At 61.1% G+C, this 15,744-nt stretch overlaps 2 protein-coding genes across 5 annotated transcripts; both read right to left on the minus strand.

The window, feature by feature from the left end:
* Positions 1–72: 72 nt before the first annotated feature.
* On the minus strand, positions 73–9,939 carry CLK3 (CDC like kinase 3). 4 transcript variants are annotated; one of them, XM_086849448.1, is made up of 13 exons: positions 9,671–9,939; positions 8,577–8,725; positions 6,206–6,413; positions 4,250–4,343; positions 3,915–3,981; positions 3,019–3,135; positions 2,563–2,729; positions 2,354–2,448; positions 1,612–1,741; positions 1,320–1,402; positions 908–987; positions 735–825; positions 73–467 (listed from the first exon to the last, which is right to left on the minus strand). In XM_086849448.1, exons 1-13 carry the CDS (start codon positions 9,692–9,694, stop codon positions 282–284), a joined length of 1,491 nt encoding a protein of 496 aa, XP_086705574.1. In that variant the 5' UTR covers positions 9,695–9,939; the 3' UTR covers positions 73–281. The 4 variants fall into 4 exon arrangements, with proteins under 4 accessions (XP_086705574.1, XP_086705575.1, XP_086705577.1 ...); XM_086849449.1 differs by lacking the exon at positions 9,671–9,939 and adding an exon at positions 8,948–9,078; XM_086849451.1 differs by lacking the exons at positions 4,250–4,343; positions 9,671–9,939 and adding an exon at positions 8,948–8,998.
* Positions 9,940–9,959: 20 nt separating this feature from the next.
* Positions 9,960–15,356, minus strand: LOC111946086 (synaptotagmin-5-like). Its single transcript, XM_086849771.1, has 6 exons — positions 15,279–15,356; positions 14,877–15,051; positions 13,210–13,970; positions 12,640–12,805; positions 11,939–12,105; positions 9,960–11,782 (listed from the first exon to the last, which is right to left on the minus strand). The coding sequence occupies exons 1-6, from the start codon at positions 15,354–15,356 to the stop codon at positions 11,627–11,629; spliced, it is 1,503 nt and encodes a 500-aa protein (XP_086705897.1). The 3' UTR covers positions 9,960–11,626.
* Positions 15,357–15,744: the final 388 nt, after the last annotated feature.

The raw sequence follows: 15,744 nt of genomic DNA on the forward strand, positions 1-15,744 counted from the left end.
TTTCACCATTTCCTTCTTTGCAGAAGAGGCAAAGCTGGGCCAAGGCACCCCTAGACCCGCCTACGAGGGAAGTATCAAACAATAAGAAACACTTTATTTTAACTTTACAACATATAAATAGACAAATCTGTGCTTTCCAATGGAGCTTTCCTTCCCCTTCCCCTCCCCAGGGTCCTTGTGGCAGTGCCCCAGCCCCTGTGGACTCAGGGAGGAGAGCGGGGCCGAGCTGCAGAGGCCAGAGGGATCCATCCCGAGGGATCCATCCCGAGGGATCCCGGCCGTCATCTGCTCAAGTCCCGGCTGGCGCCGCGCCCGCACAGCATCCGCTCCTCTGCCGAGAGCCCAGCAAAGAAGGGGTGCAGGAGGGCCTCTGAGAACGTGATCCGCTGCGAGGGGTCGAATTCCAGCATCCTCCTCATCAGGTCAAAGAGCTGCGCGTGCTCCAGCGAGTCGTGCAGCATGTACGTCTGGAAGGGACAGGGGACACTCAGCCAGGGGACACCGAGCCAGCCCCAGGATTGCCTTCCATCCCAAATACAGCATCCCCCAGAACTGCTTCCCATCCCAAATACAGCATCCCCCAGAACTGCTTCCCATCCCAAATACAGCATCCCCCAGGGCTGCCGAAGCAGACCAGGATCACTGCAGCTGAGAGCTGGGGCTCCCTGGCAAGCAGTTACAATGGGAATTCCCATTCCTGAGCCCCAGAGCCCAGGGAAGGGAGCAGCACCTACCCGTAGGGGTTTGCAGTTCTCCTGGACGTATCTGCCATCGGACGTGTTCTCATCCCACACCAGGTTACCATTGTGGAAGTATTTCTGCTTCCTGCACAGGGAAGGTGGGGATTAGGCAGGATCTCTCCCTCCCATGCCAGTGACGGTGCCTGGGCTGAGCACCAGGCTCTTACCGAGTTTTGTGGACCATGTGAGACGGCAGTGGCCCCAGGATTTTTTCCATCATGACAAGATGCTCACGGTTCTCGTGGGTCTGCAAGGAGCGGAGCAGCGGTGGGTTAGTCAGAGCTTGGGGAGCTGATAACAAAAGGTGTGTCAGCTCTGCAGGGACAGGGGAGAAAGGATTCCACCAGCTCCTATCCAACTTGTCATGTTTTACTTTACCCTTTCTTCAGAGAATAGAAATAACCCAGAAGTGATCTGGACTCTGTCCTTCCAGCAAGGCACTCCTTAAACCAGCCCTTTTCCAGGGCTCATTTTCACACTCAGCTTCTCATTCTTAGTGCCTGATATGTGTTTCCCTCCCCTTCACCTAATTCTGGGCCCTTTAGGACATGAAAGGTTCTCAGGGAACAAGAATCCTACCTGGAAGAGTGTGAAGCCACGGTAATACTCAAACAGAATGCAGCCAGTGCTCCAGACATCACATGGCTGTGCCCAGCCCAGCTCTGCAAAGAAAACCAAATTAACTCTGTGCCCCCAACAAACCCAACACATTTCTCCCTGTTGAAACCACAGGGATTCCACTCAGAGCTAGAAATTATCTGTCCAAGAGTTGGAGCGCTCCCAAGCAGGTTTTTCTCTAGCCAGCATCACCCTGGGGCAGCTGCTCCACTTGTGCCCCACCCTGAGACTCCCCAAAAAGTGCAGTTCTCACCCAGAATCACTTCAGGGGGCCGGTAATGCCGGGTGGCCACGATGGTGGTGTGGTGCTCGTGGTCAAAGGTGGCGCTGCCGAAGTCGGCCACACGGATGCTCGTGTTCCGGATGGATTTCTGCTCACAGCTCTGCGGGAAAAGCACAGGGCCAGGCTGGGAGAGGAGCCCTGGAGTGCTGGGCTGCAGCTCCTCACTGGGATGGAGCTCTGAGGAGCCCCCAGAGTGCTGGGCTGCAGCTCCTCACTGGGATGGAGCTCTGAGGAGCCCCCAGAGTGCTGGGCTGCAGCTCCTCACTGGGATGGAGCTCTGAGGAGCCTCCAGAGTGCTGGGCTGCAGCTCCTCACTGGGATGGAGCTCTGAGCTCTGAGTGCTGGGCTGCAGCTCCTCACTGGGATGGAGCTCTGAGGAGCCCCCAGAGTGCTGGGCTGCAGCTCCTCGCTAGGAGAGAGCTCTGAGCACTGGGCTGCAGCTCCTCACTGGGATGGCGCTCTGCTGGGCTGCAGCTCCTCGCTGGGATGGAGCTGTGGAGCTCTGAACATCCCAGAGCACTGTTACAGAAAATCCCTGAACACTCTGGGCTGCCTTAAGGATTTTGGAAGGCACAGCAGGAAGAAGAGGCCTGACTTCCAGTTTGTTCCCACTTTGCAGGCTGCGAAGGCCTGGACAGAGCAGGGAATTTGTGCAGGGAGGGAAAAGCAGCCTATTCCTGATACAGCCAGAGCTCCTTGGGACACACCTCACCTTGTTCTCGTTGTACAGAGTGTCAAAATCCGAGTTGACAAACAGGATGTTTTCTGGCTTGAGGTCGGTGTGAGTCAGCTGGTTGTCATGGAGAACTGCACACAGGGAGGAGAACAACAGCCTCTCTAAGAACCAGAGAGAAGCACCCGCACAGCTTTGGCCAGCCCAGTGGCAGGGCAGCTCCTCCCAGCCCGTTTGGGGTCACTCACATCTCAGGGCATGGCAGAGCTGGTAGGCCATGTGCCGGATCTGCGGCAGGGGGTACGGCTGGAAGTTGTTTTCTTTGAGGAACTCGAACGTGTTCTTGCCCAGGAGTTCAAAGGCAATGCACATGTGGCCGTGGAAGTTGAACCAGTCCGACATCAGGACGCACAGGCTGCGCAGGGAGAGACAGGCAGGGGTTATCCACCCTCCAGGGATGCCCAGCACAGCCATTCCCATGTTCCTTGGCCACTTGAGGAGTGGCTGGTGAGCACAACTCCCAGCCAGCTGGCTCAGGAGCACAGCAACCCAGGGAGATGCTTCCTGCTTCACTCAGCCACCTCTGGAGAGAGCTCCCCCTGTTCCCGTGGGACGAGGCAGGAGAGGAACAGGGCCACTTCTCCCTCACCACATCCTCAGCCCCGTGCTGCTTTGCGGGCAAGGATGTGGCACTGGGAACTTACAACTTGTTCTCCTTGTCCTTCTCTTTGATTTTCTTCAGGACATTGATTTCCAGCCTGGCAGCCTCTCGGTATTTCCCGACGTTCTTTATGATTTTCAGCGCCACCTGCGATTTGCCTCTGGAAGGAAGGAAGGAGACAGGATGGAGTCAGAGGAGAAAACCTGTGTGCTCAGCCCACGGGGACAGGCACACACCATTACTGCAGGCACCACTTGGCCTCACAAAGCTCTGCCAGCCATTGGTGCTGCTTGGGCAGGGGCTAGCTGGCCACTGCTGGTCACTACCAAGGGACACGGCAGTCCCTCAGCTCCCTGTGACTCCAGGGCCACCTCCCCTGCAGCAAACTGAGCCCAGACAAGAGGTCAGAAGGGCGCAGGGGTGAAATGTAAAGGTTAAAGGAGAGAATGGAGAAGTGCCCTGGCAGATTAGGAGGTCACAGGGGCCACCCCTCAGCAGGAACTCACTGCAGCATAACCTTCCATGGCTGGGGCTGTGAAAGTCAGGCTGGGTACCAGGGAAGAGCTGGACATCAGGGAAAGGCTCTTCCCCAGAGAGTGGTGTGCACTGCCCAGGCTCCCCAGGGAAGGGGCACGGTCCTGAGGCTGCCAGAGCTCCAGGAGAACGCTCTCAAGGATGCACAGGGTGGGATTTTGCTGGGGTGTCGTGCAGGGCCAGGAGCTGCACTTGGATGATTCACATGGGTCCCTTCCAGCTGAGGATATTCCATGATTCTATTCTGCGACCCCCTGCTTCCCTCAACACACCAGCCTGGAAATTCTGGGCTGAGGTTTGAGGCAGGCCCTTTCCCCTTGCTCTGAGGAAGGCGGTGACACCTGGAAGGTGACAAACTTGGTCCCATGGAACCCAGGTGGGACAGGTGCAGGGAGAGGTGCCCACCTGGCGTGGTCCACGCACTCCACCACTTTTCCAAAAGTGCCTTCGCCAAGGCTGCCGACGATTTCATCTAGGAGAGAAAACAGGAGCGGGTGTGAGCCCGGGGTGGGGCTCAGCCAGAGCCGGGCTCCTGCCACTTCACACCAACAAAACGTCAAAGCAAACAAAAGAACTGTCTCTGGCTGCTACACTCTTTAAAACTCAAGTGTCTACGCTCTGCCTCAGGCAAGTTAGTGGTCAGTAAATAAAACACTAGAGACCCCTCCAGTACAGGACGAGAGATCTGGGCTAACCCGGGGGTAAAAGTAGAGGTAAAGTTTTACGAAAGGTGGCTGTACATCGCTCTTGAAGCCAATCGCCGATCCTGCACACCAGGTGACCTTCCTTGTCATCTTCCACGCTCCTGCTGCGCTTACTGCTCTGTTGGCTTCTCTGCACTCACCGCCCCCCGGGACGGCAATCAGAGCGGTCATTCAAAGGTTGGAGAGACGACGGGGCCGCCGGTGGGTGGATTTTCCAGATCCCAGCATTTCATAAGGCACACAGCATATATAACGATAGGGATATTGCAAGGGACACGTCAAGACACAAAACTAACTTCAAAACAGAAAAGTCATCAACAGCTACAGGTATGGCAAGAAAACTTGTCTCATAAGCTACGGCCTCTGGGGCAGGGAAACGCCCCGCTCTTCCAGGATGGGGAGCTGCAGCGGGAATGCTCTGTTTGCCACGGAGGATGCAGCCAGAGGCACAGCAGAACATCACCTCTCCGCAGGCGAGCGCTCCTTTTGGACAGGCTGCCCAGTAGAAGCCGCAGTAGCAGGTTTTTTGTTTCCCCCCTCTCTGCACCCTGCTCTTTGTGCCTCAGGAAATGCAGCTGCAGCTGCCCAGAGCTGTGTCCTGCTCCCTTCCCCTGCAGAAGGGGAACTTGCTGCCACGCCGACCCTAAATGCACGTGCTCACACACCGGGGCACATCAGCCTTCCTGGAACGGGGAGAGCTTTAGGAACGGGACAGGTAAATCAATCCCCAGGAAATGCTTCAGGCGAGGCCTGAGGTGATGTTCACCCCCTGCTACTGGCAAGCTTCTACTGGAAAACCAGCCCAACGTTCCTGCAAGGACCCGGGGTCCACAAAGCCAGCTGCCCTAATTCCTCACCTCGTTCTAGTCCGCTTTCAAACTAGTCACAATCCCTGCAGCCAAAGGAATTCACGGAAACTTTGACATTTCCACGCCTGACATTTCTAGCAGGCTTCTCTTCTGTGCCCCTCGCCCCCCCAGGCAGGTCCAAAATAATGAGCTAAGATCAGAACTCCCCCAAAAAAACCAGCTGAAACAGAGGAGAAGGTGGAGAGGAGAGCTGGGACAGCTGTGAGGTGTCGGAGGACTGAGCTCCTGCCAGCCCAGACCCGGTACAGCGTCACCACCACACACCCCCTTGTGCTTCCAGCACAGCCCTGGCTCCCTCAACACCGAAATTCCAAGGTGGGCTGGAAAGGAATCAAAAGGAGGAGCTCAGAAGTTCCCAGCCACGCAGATTATCCAGCTGCTGGGATCAGAGCCGGTATTCAGCCGGGGTAACATTTCAGGTGGGAGGGGAACATTCCTTACAGAAGGGAAGAGCTGAAGTGCTGGGTCTGACACCTCACACCACTTTTCCAGGGCACTCCTGGGAGCACCCCCACCCAGCTCCAAACATTCCCAGTTAATCCCTGGAAGGAACGCTACGTCTCAGGGCGAAGCGTGCAAGAAGCGGAGATCCAAGTGGGAACGGGCGAAGAGGACACGCGCGAACCCTCGGAAGGTGGGACCCTCTCTCAGAAAAAACAGCTCAGGAGAGCTGGGCTGAGCGATCCCACCTGGAAGGGGATCCCGGCACGAAGCCAAACCGAGGAATGCCGCACACCAAACCCCACCCCAGAAGCAGCAGCGGCCGCAGGCAGAAGCGAATCCCTGGCCACGGCTGAAGCGGAGCCGTACAAAGCCCCAGGAGCAGGGCTGGCCCCGGGCCAAGGCTCTCCCTTGTCAGTCAGTGTCACGTGAGTGCCACTGGAAGCTCTCCCTGATCCCTTCCCTGGCCCTTAAGAACACGGCTTAGTTCCCTCACGGATTAAGGCTACAGGGGTTAGCCCGGCAAAACCCAACAGCTACGAGCGCTCCCCGCTGAGCACGACACAGATTCGGGACTTGACAACAAACACAGAAACGGGGATCGAGGTACTCACCCAGAGCGCTCGGAGCTGGAAGGAGGCAAGAACAGTTAAACCCTGAGCTCGCTGTGGATGCTACTCACCGAGGAGGCACTGCTACAAGACCTGCTCCTGTGTCTCCGGCAGTGGTGCTGGTATCTCTTGGGCCGGTGCTGCTCCCTGCCCCGGGAGCGCCGCCAGTTGCGTGAGCGTGCCGGGTAATATTCCTCCCCGAAGGACGGGCTGCGCTCCTCAAACCTGTAGGCATCGCTGTCCCGCCGGCATCGGCGCTGGTAAGGCATCCTCTCATGGCTGCGGCACAAAAACAGCGCCCTTGAAGCCTGGCAGCACCCAGAGCGCTGAAACGTGGCAATGCTGGAACAGCCGGCTGGAGCCCAGCCGTGGAATCGCAGCTTTGGGACTCGAGAACCACCGAGGCCCAAATCCTGCGTGGGACACCCCAGTCTCACCCTGTCTCCTGGGCAGCTTTTCAGTGCCTGGTTCACCCTCTGGAGAAAATTCCACTTTTCCCTAATGTCCACCCCAACACCCCTGACACAGCTTCCCTGCTGTTCCCTCGGGTCCCGTCACCACAGAGAAATCCTCCTGCTCCCGCTCCCTGCGGCAGGAGCTTCACCTCAAACTCTGACCACCGAGGAGAACTTCTGGAGACTAAAACAGTGATGCATTCCCACGTTATAAGGAGCTGGGGAAAAACCACCCTCTGAGAGCTCCAGCTGGGCTGCCTGCCTTGTTGCGGACTCCCATCCCTGGCAGTGTCCAAGGCCACCTTGGACAGGGCTTGGAGCACCCTGGACTCGTGGAAGATGTCCCTGCCCGTGGCAGGGGGTGGCACTGGGTGGGTTTTAAGGTCCCTTCCAACCCCTCAATGCTCCCTGAGCCACCTGTGCCACTGCACACAGGTGTTTGTCACCGCTCCTCCGCCCTCGGGAAGGTGTCTCACGAGTCCTTAACCAAGCAGCAGGGCGCTGGCTGTCACCCCAGGGGGGACATGAGCTCTCAGGGCACCTCAGATCATCAGCAAAAGCCACAAGCTCCTGGAGCAACAACCTCCCAAACTCTGCATCAGCAATGGCCGGGAGACCTCAGAGCAAGCTCAGCTGTGATGATGCTGACACACGGGTGTCACACGTGAGCTTCTGGGTACACTGTGGGCACATCAGAGCAGCTCTCCCTGCTTCTGCCCCCAGAACGCCTTCCCCAGCAGATCTCACTGCAGGTTGGCTTCACACCCCGTTGAGAAAGGAGCAGTGTATTAGGTAGGAGATGTTGCAATTTGAAATAAAAGCAGCGCTTTGGCTTCCCGGCGATAACCCCGGGCACGCTCCGGGCCGGGTTGATGCTGTCACCCAGCAACGGCTTTGCCAGCCAAGACCTTCAGCCTGGAAATGGGAATTGCTGCTGCTTGCACCTCTCTGCCCTGTCAACAACCAGCTCTGCTTCATGGGTTATGGCTTAATTAAGCTCAGCTTAATGGGGCACCTGGAGGTGGGTGGGGGGCTCATCCCAGAGCAGAACACAATTCCAGGCTGTGCCGAGGCAGCTGAGGCCCGTGGTCACTGCTCAGGTACCCAAAACACAACCCCACAGCTCTGTCCAGCACCGACCCAGACACACCTCAGTGTGCTTTGGACAGACACTGGAAGCAGAAATAATGACCTGAAGGACTCCTCAAAGACATTGAGACTGAAGGGACAAAGCTGTTTTCACCCAACAAAAGCCTGCTTTCATCCAAATCTGTTCCAAATTACCCATCAGATGAAAAAAACCCCCAAAAAAACAAAACAGAAAATCCCGCTGCACGTGCCAGCTCTATTTCACAATCCACCTCCATCAAGTAAACAAAAGCCAGGCTGGGGAGAGAAATTAATCTGGAGAGCATTTCAGGAATTTAAAGATGAGCTCAGCTGCACCTGCCCAGTCCAACCAGTGGAACCACACCAGCCACAGCACCTCCAGCCCACTGCAGCCGCACGGCTCCGGCCTCTGTTCCAGAACCCTGCTCTTATCAGAGGCCTCATCCCGCTTCCAGCGCCTAATTGTCCCTGTGGAAACGCTGAACAAAGGGAGGATCAAAGGTAAAATCCCGAAGCAAAGCAAGAGAGATCAGTTAGCGGGGAGATCCTTTAGCTGGGATCCTTTCTGAGGTGAGGGAGGTGCGTGGTTGCTTTAAATCTGATTTTAATCCTGTAAGAGAGAAGCGGGCTGGCAGGAAAGACTTTAATGCCTCCGCAGCATGGAAACGTGATTCCAGGACAGGCTGTTCCCTCGATAACATGACAGCCGTGGCTTTGGGAAGAACTTGAGCGTGGCAGGGAAGGCACACATACACACACATACAAGAGAGCTTTTCACTTCCATCCCCTGGATTTAGGGGCTTAAAGCTGATCTGCAGCCAGGAGCCGAGCTCAGCACGGGGGTTTTTCGGGGCTGACCCTCCCGCAGCGCTCTCACCTCCTGGATCGCGATCTCCGGGAGAGGTCCCTGCGGGGCGGGTACCGCAGCCTGCCCTCGTACTCCCTGCTCCGCGACCGCCGCCGCTTCCAGCGGTGCCCCAGCTCGCCGTCCTGCTCCGGGGACCGGAACCTCCTGCAGTGATGCATCTGCGGGACGAGAACACGGCGGGGCTCAGAGCGCTGGCCCCGAGCGCCGCCGGACCCCCGGGAGCCGGCCGGCCCCGGGCTGGGCGCTGCCGGAGCGCTGTGCCCGCGGGGCCTGGGGGTTGTGGGGCCGTTACCCGCCCGTTCCGCGCCCGCCACCCTCGCGTCTCGCCCCGGCCCCTCCCGCGTCCCCTCCGGCCCCTCCCGCGTCCCCTCCGGCCTCACCGCCGCCACTGCGGCCGCGCTCGGCGGGTGCGGCCCGGCCCGGCCCGGCCCCTGCGGCCCCGCAGCGCCGCCGCTTCCGCTTCCCGGCCGGGGTTAAACCCGCCTCACAGGGACGGGCCGGGGTTAAACCCGCCTCACAGGGACGGGCCGGGGTTAAACCCGCCTCACAGGGACGGGCCGGGGTTAAACCCGCCTCACAGGGACGGGCCGGCCTTAAACCCGCCTCACAGGGACGGGCCGGCCTTAAACCCGCCTCACAGGGACGGGCCACGGTTAAACCCGCCTCACAGGGACGGGCCGGCCTTAAACCCGCCTCACAGGGACGGGCCGGCCTTAAACCCGCCTCACAGGGACGGGCCTGCCTTAAACCCGCCTCACAGGGACGGGCCACGGTTAAACCCGCCTCACAGGGACGGGCTGGGCCATGGTTAATCCCACCTCAGAGGGACGGGCCGGGGTTAAACCCGCCTCAGAGGGACGGGGTTAGTCCCGCCTCAGACGGATGGCAGGGGCCGGAACTGAGCTAAAGCCGCCCTGGAGGAACGAGCTGGGTTTGAACTGGGCTGGGAGGAGCCGGAGCGCTCTAGGTGCCCGCAGTCCCTGTCACCCTGTCCTTCCTCACCGCCATCCTCACCCTCAGCACGGCTTCCTCCCCGAGCTCCGGCCCGCAGGGGTGCTCAGGGCCGTCTTCACTACAGCCTTCCTCTCCATGGCCATCCTCACCTCCCACACAGCCTTCCTCACCATGACCTTCCTCCTCAGACTCTGCCTTCACCAGGGCCGGCCTCTCCCTCAGCACGATCTTCGTCACCTGCCTCACCGAGGTCTTCCTCATCACGGCTTATCTCGCTGCAGGCCTTCCTCACCTCGGGGCCTTCCTCACCGTGGTCATCCTCACCGTGATTACCCCACAGTGACAACCCTCGCCACGGCCTTCCTCCCCGTGGTGACCCTGCCGCGGTCCTCATTGTGGTGCTCCATGGACAGGAGAGAGAGAGCTCAATGCCTGTGATCATTTCCAACCCTTTATTTATTTATCGAGCCCTCATTAGGGCCAGCGCTCAATCAGAAATGCCGATGGACACCTTTTTCAGCAGGTGACATTGGCGTGTTCACGCGGCTCCACTCAGGCGGGGTGGAAAGGGCAGGAGATGCCACCACTGTGGTGGCCACAGGGATCTCGGTTGGGTGATTGTCCCACCCGGCTCCTGCACAGCTGAGATTCCAGATGGAGACAGGGGATGGAGCAGACAGGGGATGGAGCAGACAGGATGGAGCAGACAGGGGATGGAGCAGACAGAGGATGGAGCAGACAGGGGATGGAGCAGACAGGGGATGGAGCAGACAGGGGATGGAGCAGACAGGGGATGGAGCCGACAGGGGATGGAGCAGACAGGATGGAGCAGACAGGACGGAGCAGACAGGGGATGGAACAGACAGGACGGAGCAGACAGGGGATGGAACAGAGAGGGGATGGAGCAGACAGGATGGAGCAGACAGGGGATGGAGCAGAGAGGGGATGGAGCAGACAGGGGATGGAGCAGACAGGATGGAGCAGAGAGGGGATGGAGCAGACAGGGGATGGAGCAGACAGGGGATGGAGCAGACAGGGGATGGAGCAGACAGGGGACGGAGCAGACAGGATGGAGCCGACAGGGGATGGAGCAGACAGGGGATGGAGCAGACAGGATGGAGCAGACAGGGGATGGAGCAGACAGGGGACGGAGCAGACAGGGGATGGAACAGACAGGACGGAGCAGACAGGGGATGGAACAGAGAGGGGATGGAGCAGACAGGATGGAGCAGACAGGGGATGGAGCAGACAGGGGATGGAGCAGACAGGATGGAGCAGAGAGGGGATGGAGCAGACAGGGGATGGAGCAGACAGGGGATGGAGCAGACAGGATGGAGCAGACAGGGGATGGAGCAGACAGGACAGAGCAGACAGGACGGAGTAGACAGGACGGAGTAGACAGGACGGAGCAGAGAGGGGATGGAGCAGAGAGGGGATGGAGCAGACAGGGGATGGAGCAGACAGGATGGAGCAGACAGGGGACGGAGCAGACAGGGGACGGAGCAGACAGGATGGAGCAGACAGGGGATGGAGCAGACAGGGGATGGAGCAGACAGGACGGAGCAGACAGGGGATGGAGCACACAGGGGATGGAGCAGACAGGGTGGAGCAGACGGGATGGAGCAGACAGGGGATGGAGCAGACAGGGGATGGAGCAGACAGGGGATGGAGCAGACAGGGGATGGAGCAGACAGGACGGAGCAGACAGGGGATGGAGCAGACAGGGGATGGAGCAGACAGGGGATGGAGCAGACAGGGGATGGAGCAGACAGGATGGAGCAGACAGGACGGAGCAGACAGGGGATGGAGCAGACAGGGGACGGAGCAGACAGGGGACGGAGCAGACAGGGGACGGAGCAGACAGGATGGAGCAGACAGGGGATGGAGCAGACAGGGGACAGAGCAGACAAAGCTCCTCTCCTCCTCTTCTCTCCCACTTCAGATGGGCTCAGTCCCCTCTGTAGATGTTCAGGATGGGCCGACCACCAGTGATCTCCAGCCCCAGAGATGGAGCCAGGGCTTCTCCCCTGCTGGTGTGTGGGTGCCACATCCCCTCTCCACAGCTCGGAGCCCCCCTGGCTCAGTCCCGAGTCCTTCCCGCAGGATCAAGGGCCGGGTGCAGGGGGCTGGATGCAATGCCAACGCTCCGACTCCAGCGGTGCCTGGCTGCACATGTCCCTCCAGTGCGGCATCCCGGTCCCAAGGGCACCTGGCCCCACCTGGACACAGCCCAGCATGGAGCCGCGGGTGTGGAGCCGAGCCTGGGGCAGCACAGGGCAGGGAGACATGGCTGGTGGCCTTCCCTTCTCCCGAGAGGAGCCGTCCCACCCCAGAAACCTCCCGTGGGTGGTGAGAACCAGCTCCTGCGGGGCTGAGCCCACTGAGCCAGGTCACCTCCTGGGCCTCGGTCACCTCACCTGCATGACAATGAACTCCAAGGCCAGCTCCTGCTGCTGGATGTCCCCGGCGGGAATGCTGAAGAGGAAGGGCGCGTTCCACACGGGGTTGTAGCCACTGGCGGGCTTGGTCTCCTTGGTGTCGATGATGTGGCCGTCGTGGTGGAGATGGACGATGACGTAGTGGCCTGGAAATGGAGACAGAGCCCTGGAGAGAGGGACACATGCCAGGGAGGGAGGCTGGCAGCTGCCAAGCGGTGTTTGGGGGGCTGCAGGACCCCCGTGGGGCTCTCTGGAGCTGTGGGGAGAGCACAGAGCTCCTGAGGTTTCACCTGCCTGTCCGTCCTTGAGAGCAGAGACCTCCAAAATCCTCAGCTCACATTCCTGCCCACATCCCAGAGAGTGGGGAGAGCCAGAGGTGACGACGGGCAGCAGGACAGAAAGCCACATGCTAATTTTGGGCCATAAATAAATATATTTCAAGCACTTTAGGGCCATATTGGAGATACCTAGATCTGTATTAGGCTCCCTGTGCTCATTTTCATTTTCATAGAATCTCAGAATGGTTTGGGTTGGAAGGAACCCCAAAGATCCTCTCATTCCAACCCTTGCCCGTGCTTGGAAGAGGGAAGTTTGAGAGGGAATAGGGGAATCTGCCAAGCAAAAGGAAGGGGAGCTGTTCCCTGTGCCCACCTGGGCACATCACGGTCCCCGTGCCCTACCTGGGGCTCCTGGCAGGCGGGAGAGCCGGCCCAGCACCTCTGCCTTGCGCAGCAGCACCTTGATGCGCCCCGCCTGAGCCTGGTGCTGCAGCAGCAGGAGGAGCCGGCCCAGGCGTCTGGGGACCGAGGAGAAGGTGCTGCAGCTCAGGGTGTGGGCACCGCGGTGCTGGAACGGGAGGAGAGAGCAGGAGACACTGTGAAACCACCTGGGACCTCATCCAGCCCTTCCACCTGGGACCTCATCCAGCCCTTCCACCTGGGACCTCATCCAGCCCTTCCAGCCCCTCCGTGCCCGTCCCCCAGCAGGTCAGGGCTGGGCAGGAGTGACCCGACAAGCTGGGTTTGATGCTCACCATCACTGCAGGGATGGTGCCAGGATGGTCTGCCCCTCCTACCCTAGCACCCCTGAGGATGGGGTGCACAGCCCGGACCGAGGCACCGCCACGGACTTGTACTGGACACACCATGGGGTTCCTGGTGATGCTTGGAGGAGGCTCTGCCTCTGCCCGTGGAGTTCCAGGGAACTCCAAGTTCTCAAGCAAAACTCAGCCCAAACGCTGCCGTGCTGACCTTGCTGAGCTTGGTTTTGGTGCTTGCCAGCTCCCAGGAGTAGCTGGAGGGGGCGCGGGGGTCCCAGGAGGCCTCGGCGCAGGGGAACAGGACCTCGCCCACGAAGGAATCCTGGAGGCTCCGTGACCTGGTGTAGACAGCAAAGCGCAGGGTGCAGCTGCCCAGCTCCTCCGGGCCGTACGGGCCGAAGCGGCACCGGCGCGGCTCCCGGCGGAGGCTCCTGCGGCGCACGGACGGGCGGCGGGACACCAGGGACACCTTGACTCGGGAGCCCCGGTGGCCCTGGGGCAGGTGCGAGACGCCGAGGACGGTGACGGTGAGGGTGGCCTCGGGCAGGGAGTAGCGCAGGTGGCAGTGGAGCCGGGGACGCCGCCCGGAGCGCGGTGAGGACCCCGGCACGGCGGGGACCAGCGGGCTCCGCTCGTTGCACGGGATTTCCGTGCCGGCGATGGTGCAGCGGCGCTGCCACAGCCCCGCCAGCTGCGGGAGGAAGGGGAGGGTGGGCGGGGACGCTCTGCCGTGCGGCGAGCCCCCCCGGGATGCCGGGGAAATCTCCTCTGCCCGGGCACCCGTCAGCTCCTCGCCGCGCTGCTGGATGGGCACGGGCGCGGTGGCCGCGGGCGGAGCCGCCCCCAGCTCCACTCGCTGCCGGCCCAGGGGGCGGCCCGGGCGCCGGCGGTGCCAGCGGCACACGGCACAGCCCAGGAGCACGCCGAGACACAGGAGGGACAAGCCCGAGCCCAGGGACTCCTGCAGGTGCGCTGCAGAGAGAGAGAGATGGGCACCGTCAGCGGGAGGATCTCAGCAGGGCTGTGCCCCCTCTCCCCGCTCTTTGCAAACTGGGGTTGAGCTGGAACGTCCCAAAGGCAGCAGGTGGGACACGAGCTCGGGCTGCCTGACACGAGTCCGGGGCTAAAGCAAAGCGGCCTCGCCCCGGCAGCGATAAGGGCCGTGGAAAGCGGGCACTTATCAGCGCCGCTGCCAGGCTGACGCAGCTCGGGCACGATCAGCCGGGGGCTCAGAGGGTGCCCAGGGGAGCGGGGGCACCCGCGAGGGGGGATTTGGGGTGTCCGGGCCAGATTCAAAGCGGCAGCGGCCCCTGAGGGCTGAGACAAGCCAAGCCCTGTCCCAAAAGAAGGGAACCTCGTCCCCGGGCTGTGATGAGCTGGGTTTTGCTCCTCCTTGCAGGGATGCCCGCAGGGTTTTTGGGCTCCCTGGAAAGAGGGCATCCCTGCACACTCGGCCTTTAGGGAGCAGGGAAGCAACTCCTGGACATCACGGGGATGAAGCTCCTTTGGAATTTAGTTCCTGAGTTTCAGAGGTGGCATCTGTGCGGCTGTGCTGGCAGAAATCCTCCCTGTGCCCAGAGCTGGCTTCGCTTCCAGCACTGGAGCGAGGGATTAAGGAGAACAGGGCCGGGACGAAGCCGTGCCAGAGCCTGAGCCGGGTCCCACGGAGGGATGGGGATGTTGGAAGGAGAAAAGCCGGCATTGTCTCACCCCGCGGGGCCGGGCCTCCCTGCCCAGGTGCTTTAATCCGCGCTGGACTCACCCCAGCCCTTTGTTGTTTGTTCGGGAGCCGGGTCGTGGCTGGGGTGAGCTGAATTTAGGACGGATGGAGGGGAGGGGGCTGGCTGGGAATGTCCCTCGGGGGATTGAATTGCAGACCAAACAGCGCCTGCCGATGTCCGCGGCCGTGCAGCCCCGGGAGAGCGAGCTGGGAGGGCCGGAGCGTGTCCAGCCCGGGCGTGCGGACACCCGGGGGGGAATCTGCGGGCCCGGGGGTGGCAACGCGCACCGCACCTTTGGGATGCCCGCGGGAGGATCCCGTGCGGGGCAGGGGCTGCAGGGCGTGGGGCGAGCAGCTCGGGCTCTCAGCTGGGTGTCCGAGCAGCCCGGGCCCGGGGGACACCCCTTTGCAGCGGCCGGTGCACAAACCCAGCAGGGACCCCACCTTACCTGCTGCGGGCATCGCCGGCGGCGGGGGAGGCCTGGAACAACCGGGAGGGGTGGGCAGGAGCGGAGGGGAGGTGGGGGCAGAGGCTGCGACAGGCTGGGAGCGGAGCTCACCTGCAGCCGGGCCACCAGGGTAGGGCAGAGCTTCTGCTTCCACGGGGGGAGGACCAGGAGGAAGGTCGAGGGCTCCATCGCCGCCCCGGCACCCGGCCAAGGCAAATGCGGGCACGGGGCAAGGCTGGGACGGGAGGGAGCGGGAGCCGCTGCCAGCAGCGAGGCTGCGGGGAGGGAGGGAGGGAGGGAGGGAGGGAGGGAGGGAGGGAGGGAGGGAGGGAGGGAGGGAGGGACCCAACTCCCTTCTTGCGGGGAGCAGGTGGTGACAGGCGGGATTCGGGACGGGGACAGCTCCAGCGACACCTGGGACGGGAGATTCCCTGAGATCCCGTCCGAACCCAGCCTGGAAGTGCCGCGGTTCCACCCAGCCCCCGCAAGGACAAACTCCAACCTCTGGGAATATCTGGGAATTCTTTAAGCTCAGGGAGCCAGCCGGGGGCACAAAGCAGGCGTGGGGGTCACGGTG

This window comes from Cyanistes caeruleus, chromosome 13, assembly GCF_971803275.1.
Source record: "Cyanistes caeruleus chromosome 13, bCyaCae1.hap1.1, whole genome shotgun sequence".
NCBI lineage: Eukaryota > Metazoa > Chordata > Aves > Passeriformes > Paridae > Cyanistes > Cyanistes caeruleus.

Excerpts from the sequence above, each read along its gene's own strand:
- LOC111946086 (XM_086849771.1), bottom strand. The coding sequence starts at position 15,356 with ATGGAGCCCTCGACCTTCCTCCTGGTCCTCCCCCCGTGGAAGCAGAAG. Across the intron at positions 13,971-14,876 it reads ACATCGGCAGGCGCTGTTTG|CGCACCTGCAGGAGTCCCTG; the intron begins GTCTGCAATTCA and ends CTCTCTCTGCAG. Across the intron at positions 12,806-13,209 it reads CCAAAACCAAGCTCAGCAAG|CACCGCGGTGCCCACACCCT; the intron begins GTCAGCACGGCA and ends CTCCCGTTCCAG.
- CLK3 (XM_086849448.1), bottom strand. The coding sequence starts at position 9,694 with ATGGTGAGGAAGGCTGTGTGGGAG. Across the intron at positions 3,982-4,249 it reads CGATTGGCTTCAAGAGCGAT|ATGAAATCGTCGGCAGCCTT; the intron begins GTACAGCCACCT and ends TTTCTCTCCTAG. Across the intron at positions 1,403-1,611 it reads GCCCCCTGAAGTGATTCTGG|AGCTGGGCTGGGCACAGCCA; the intron begins GTGAGAACTGCA and ends TTTTCTTTGCAG.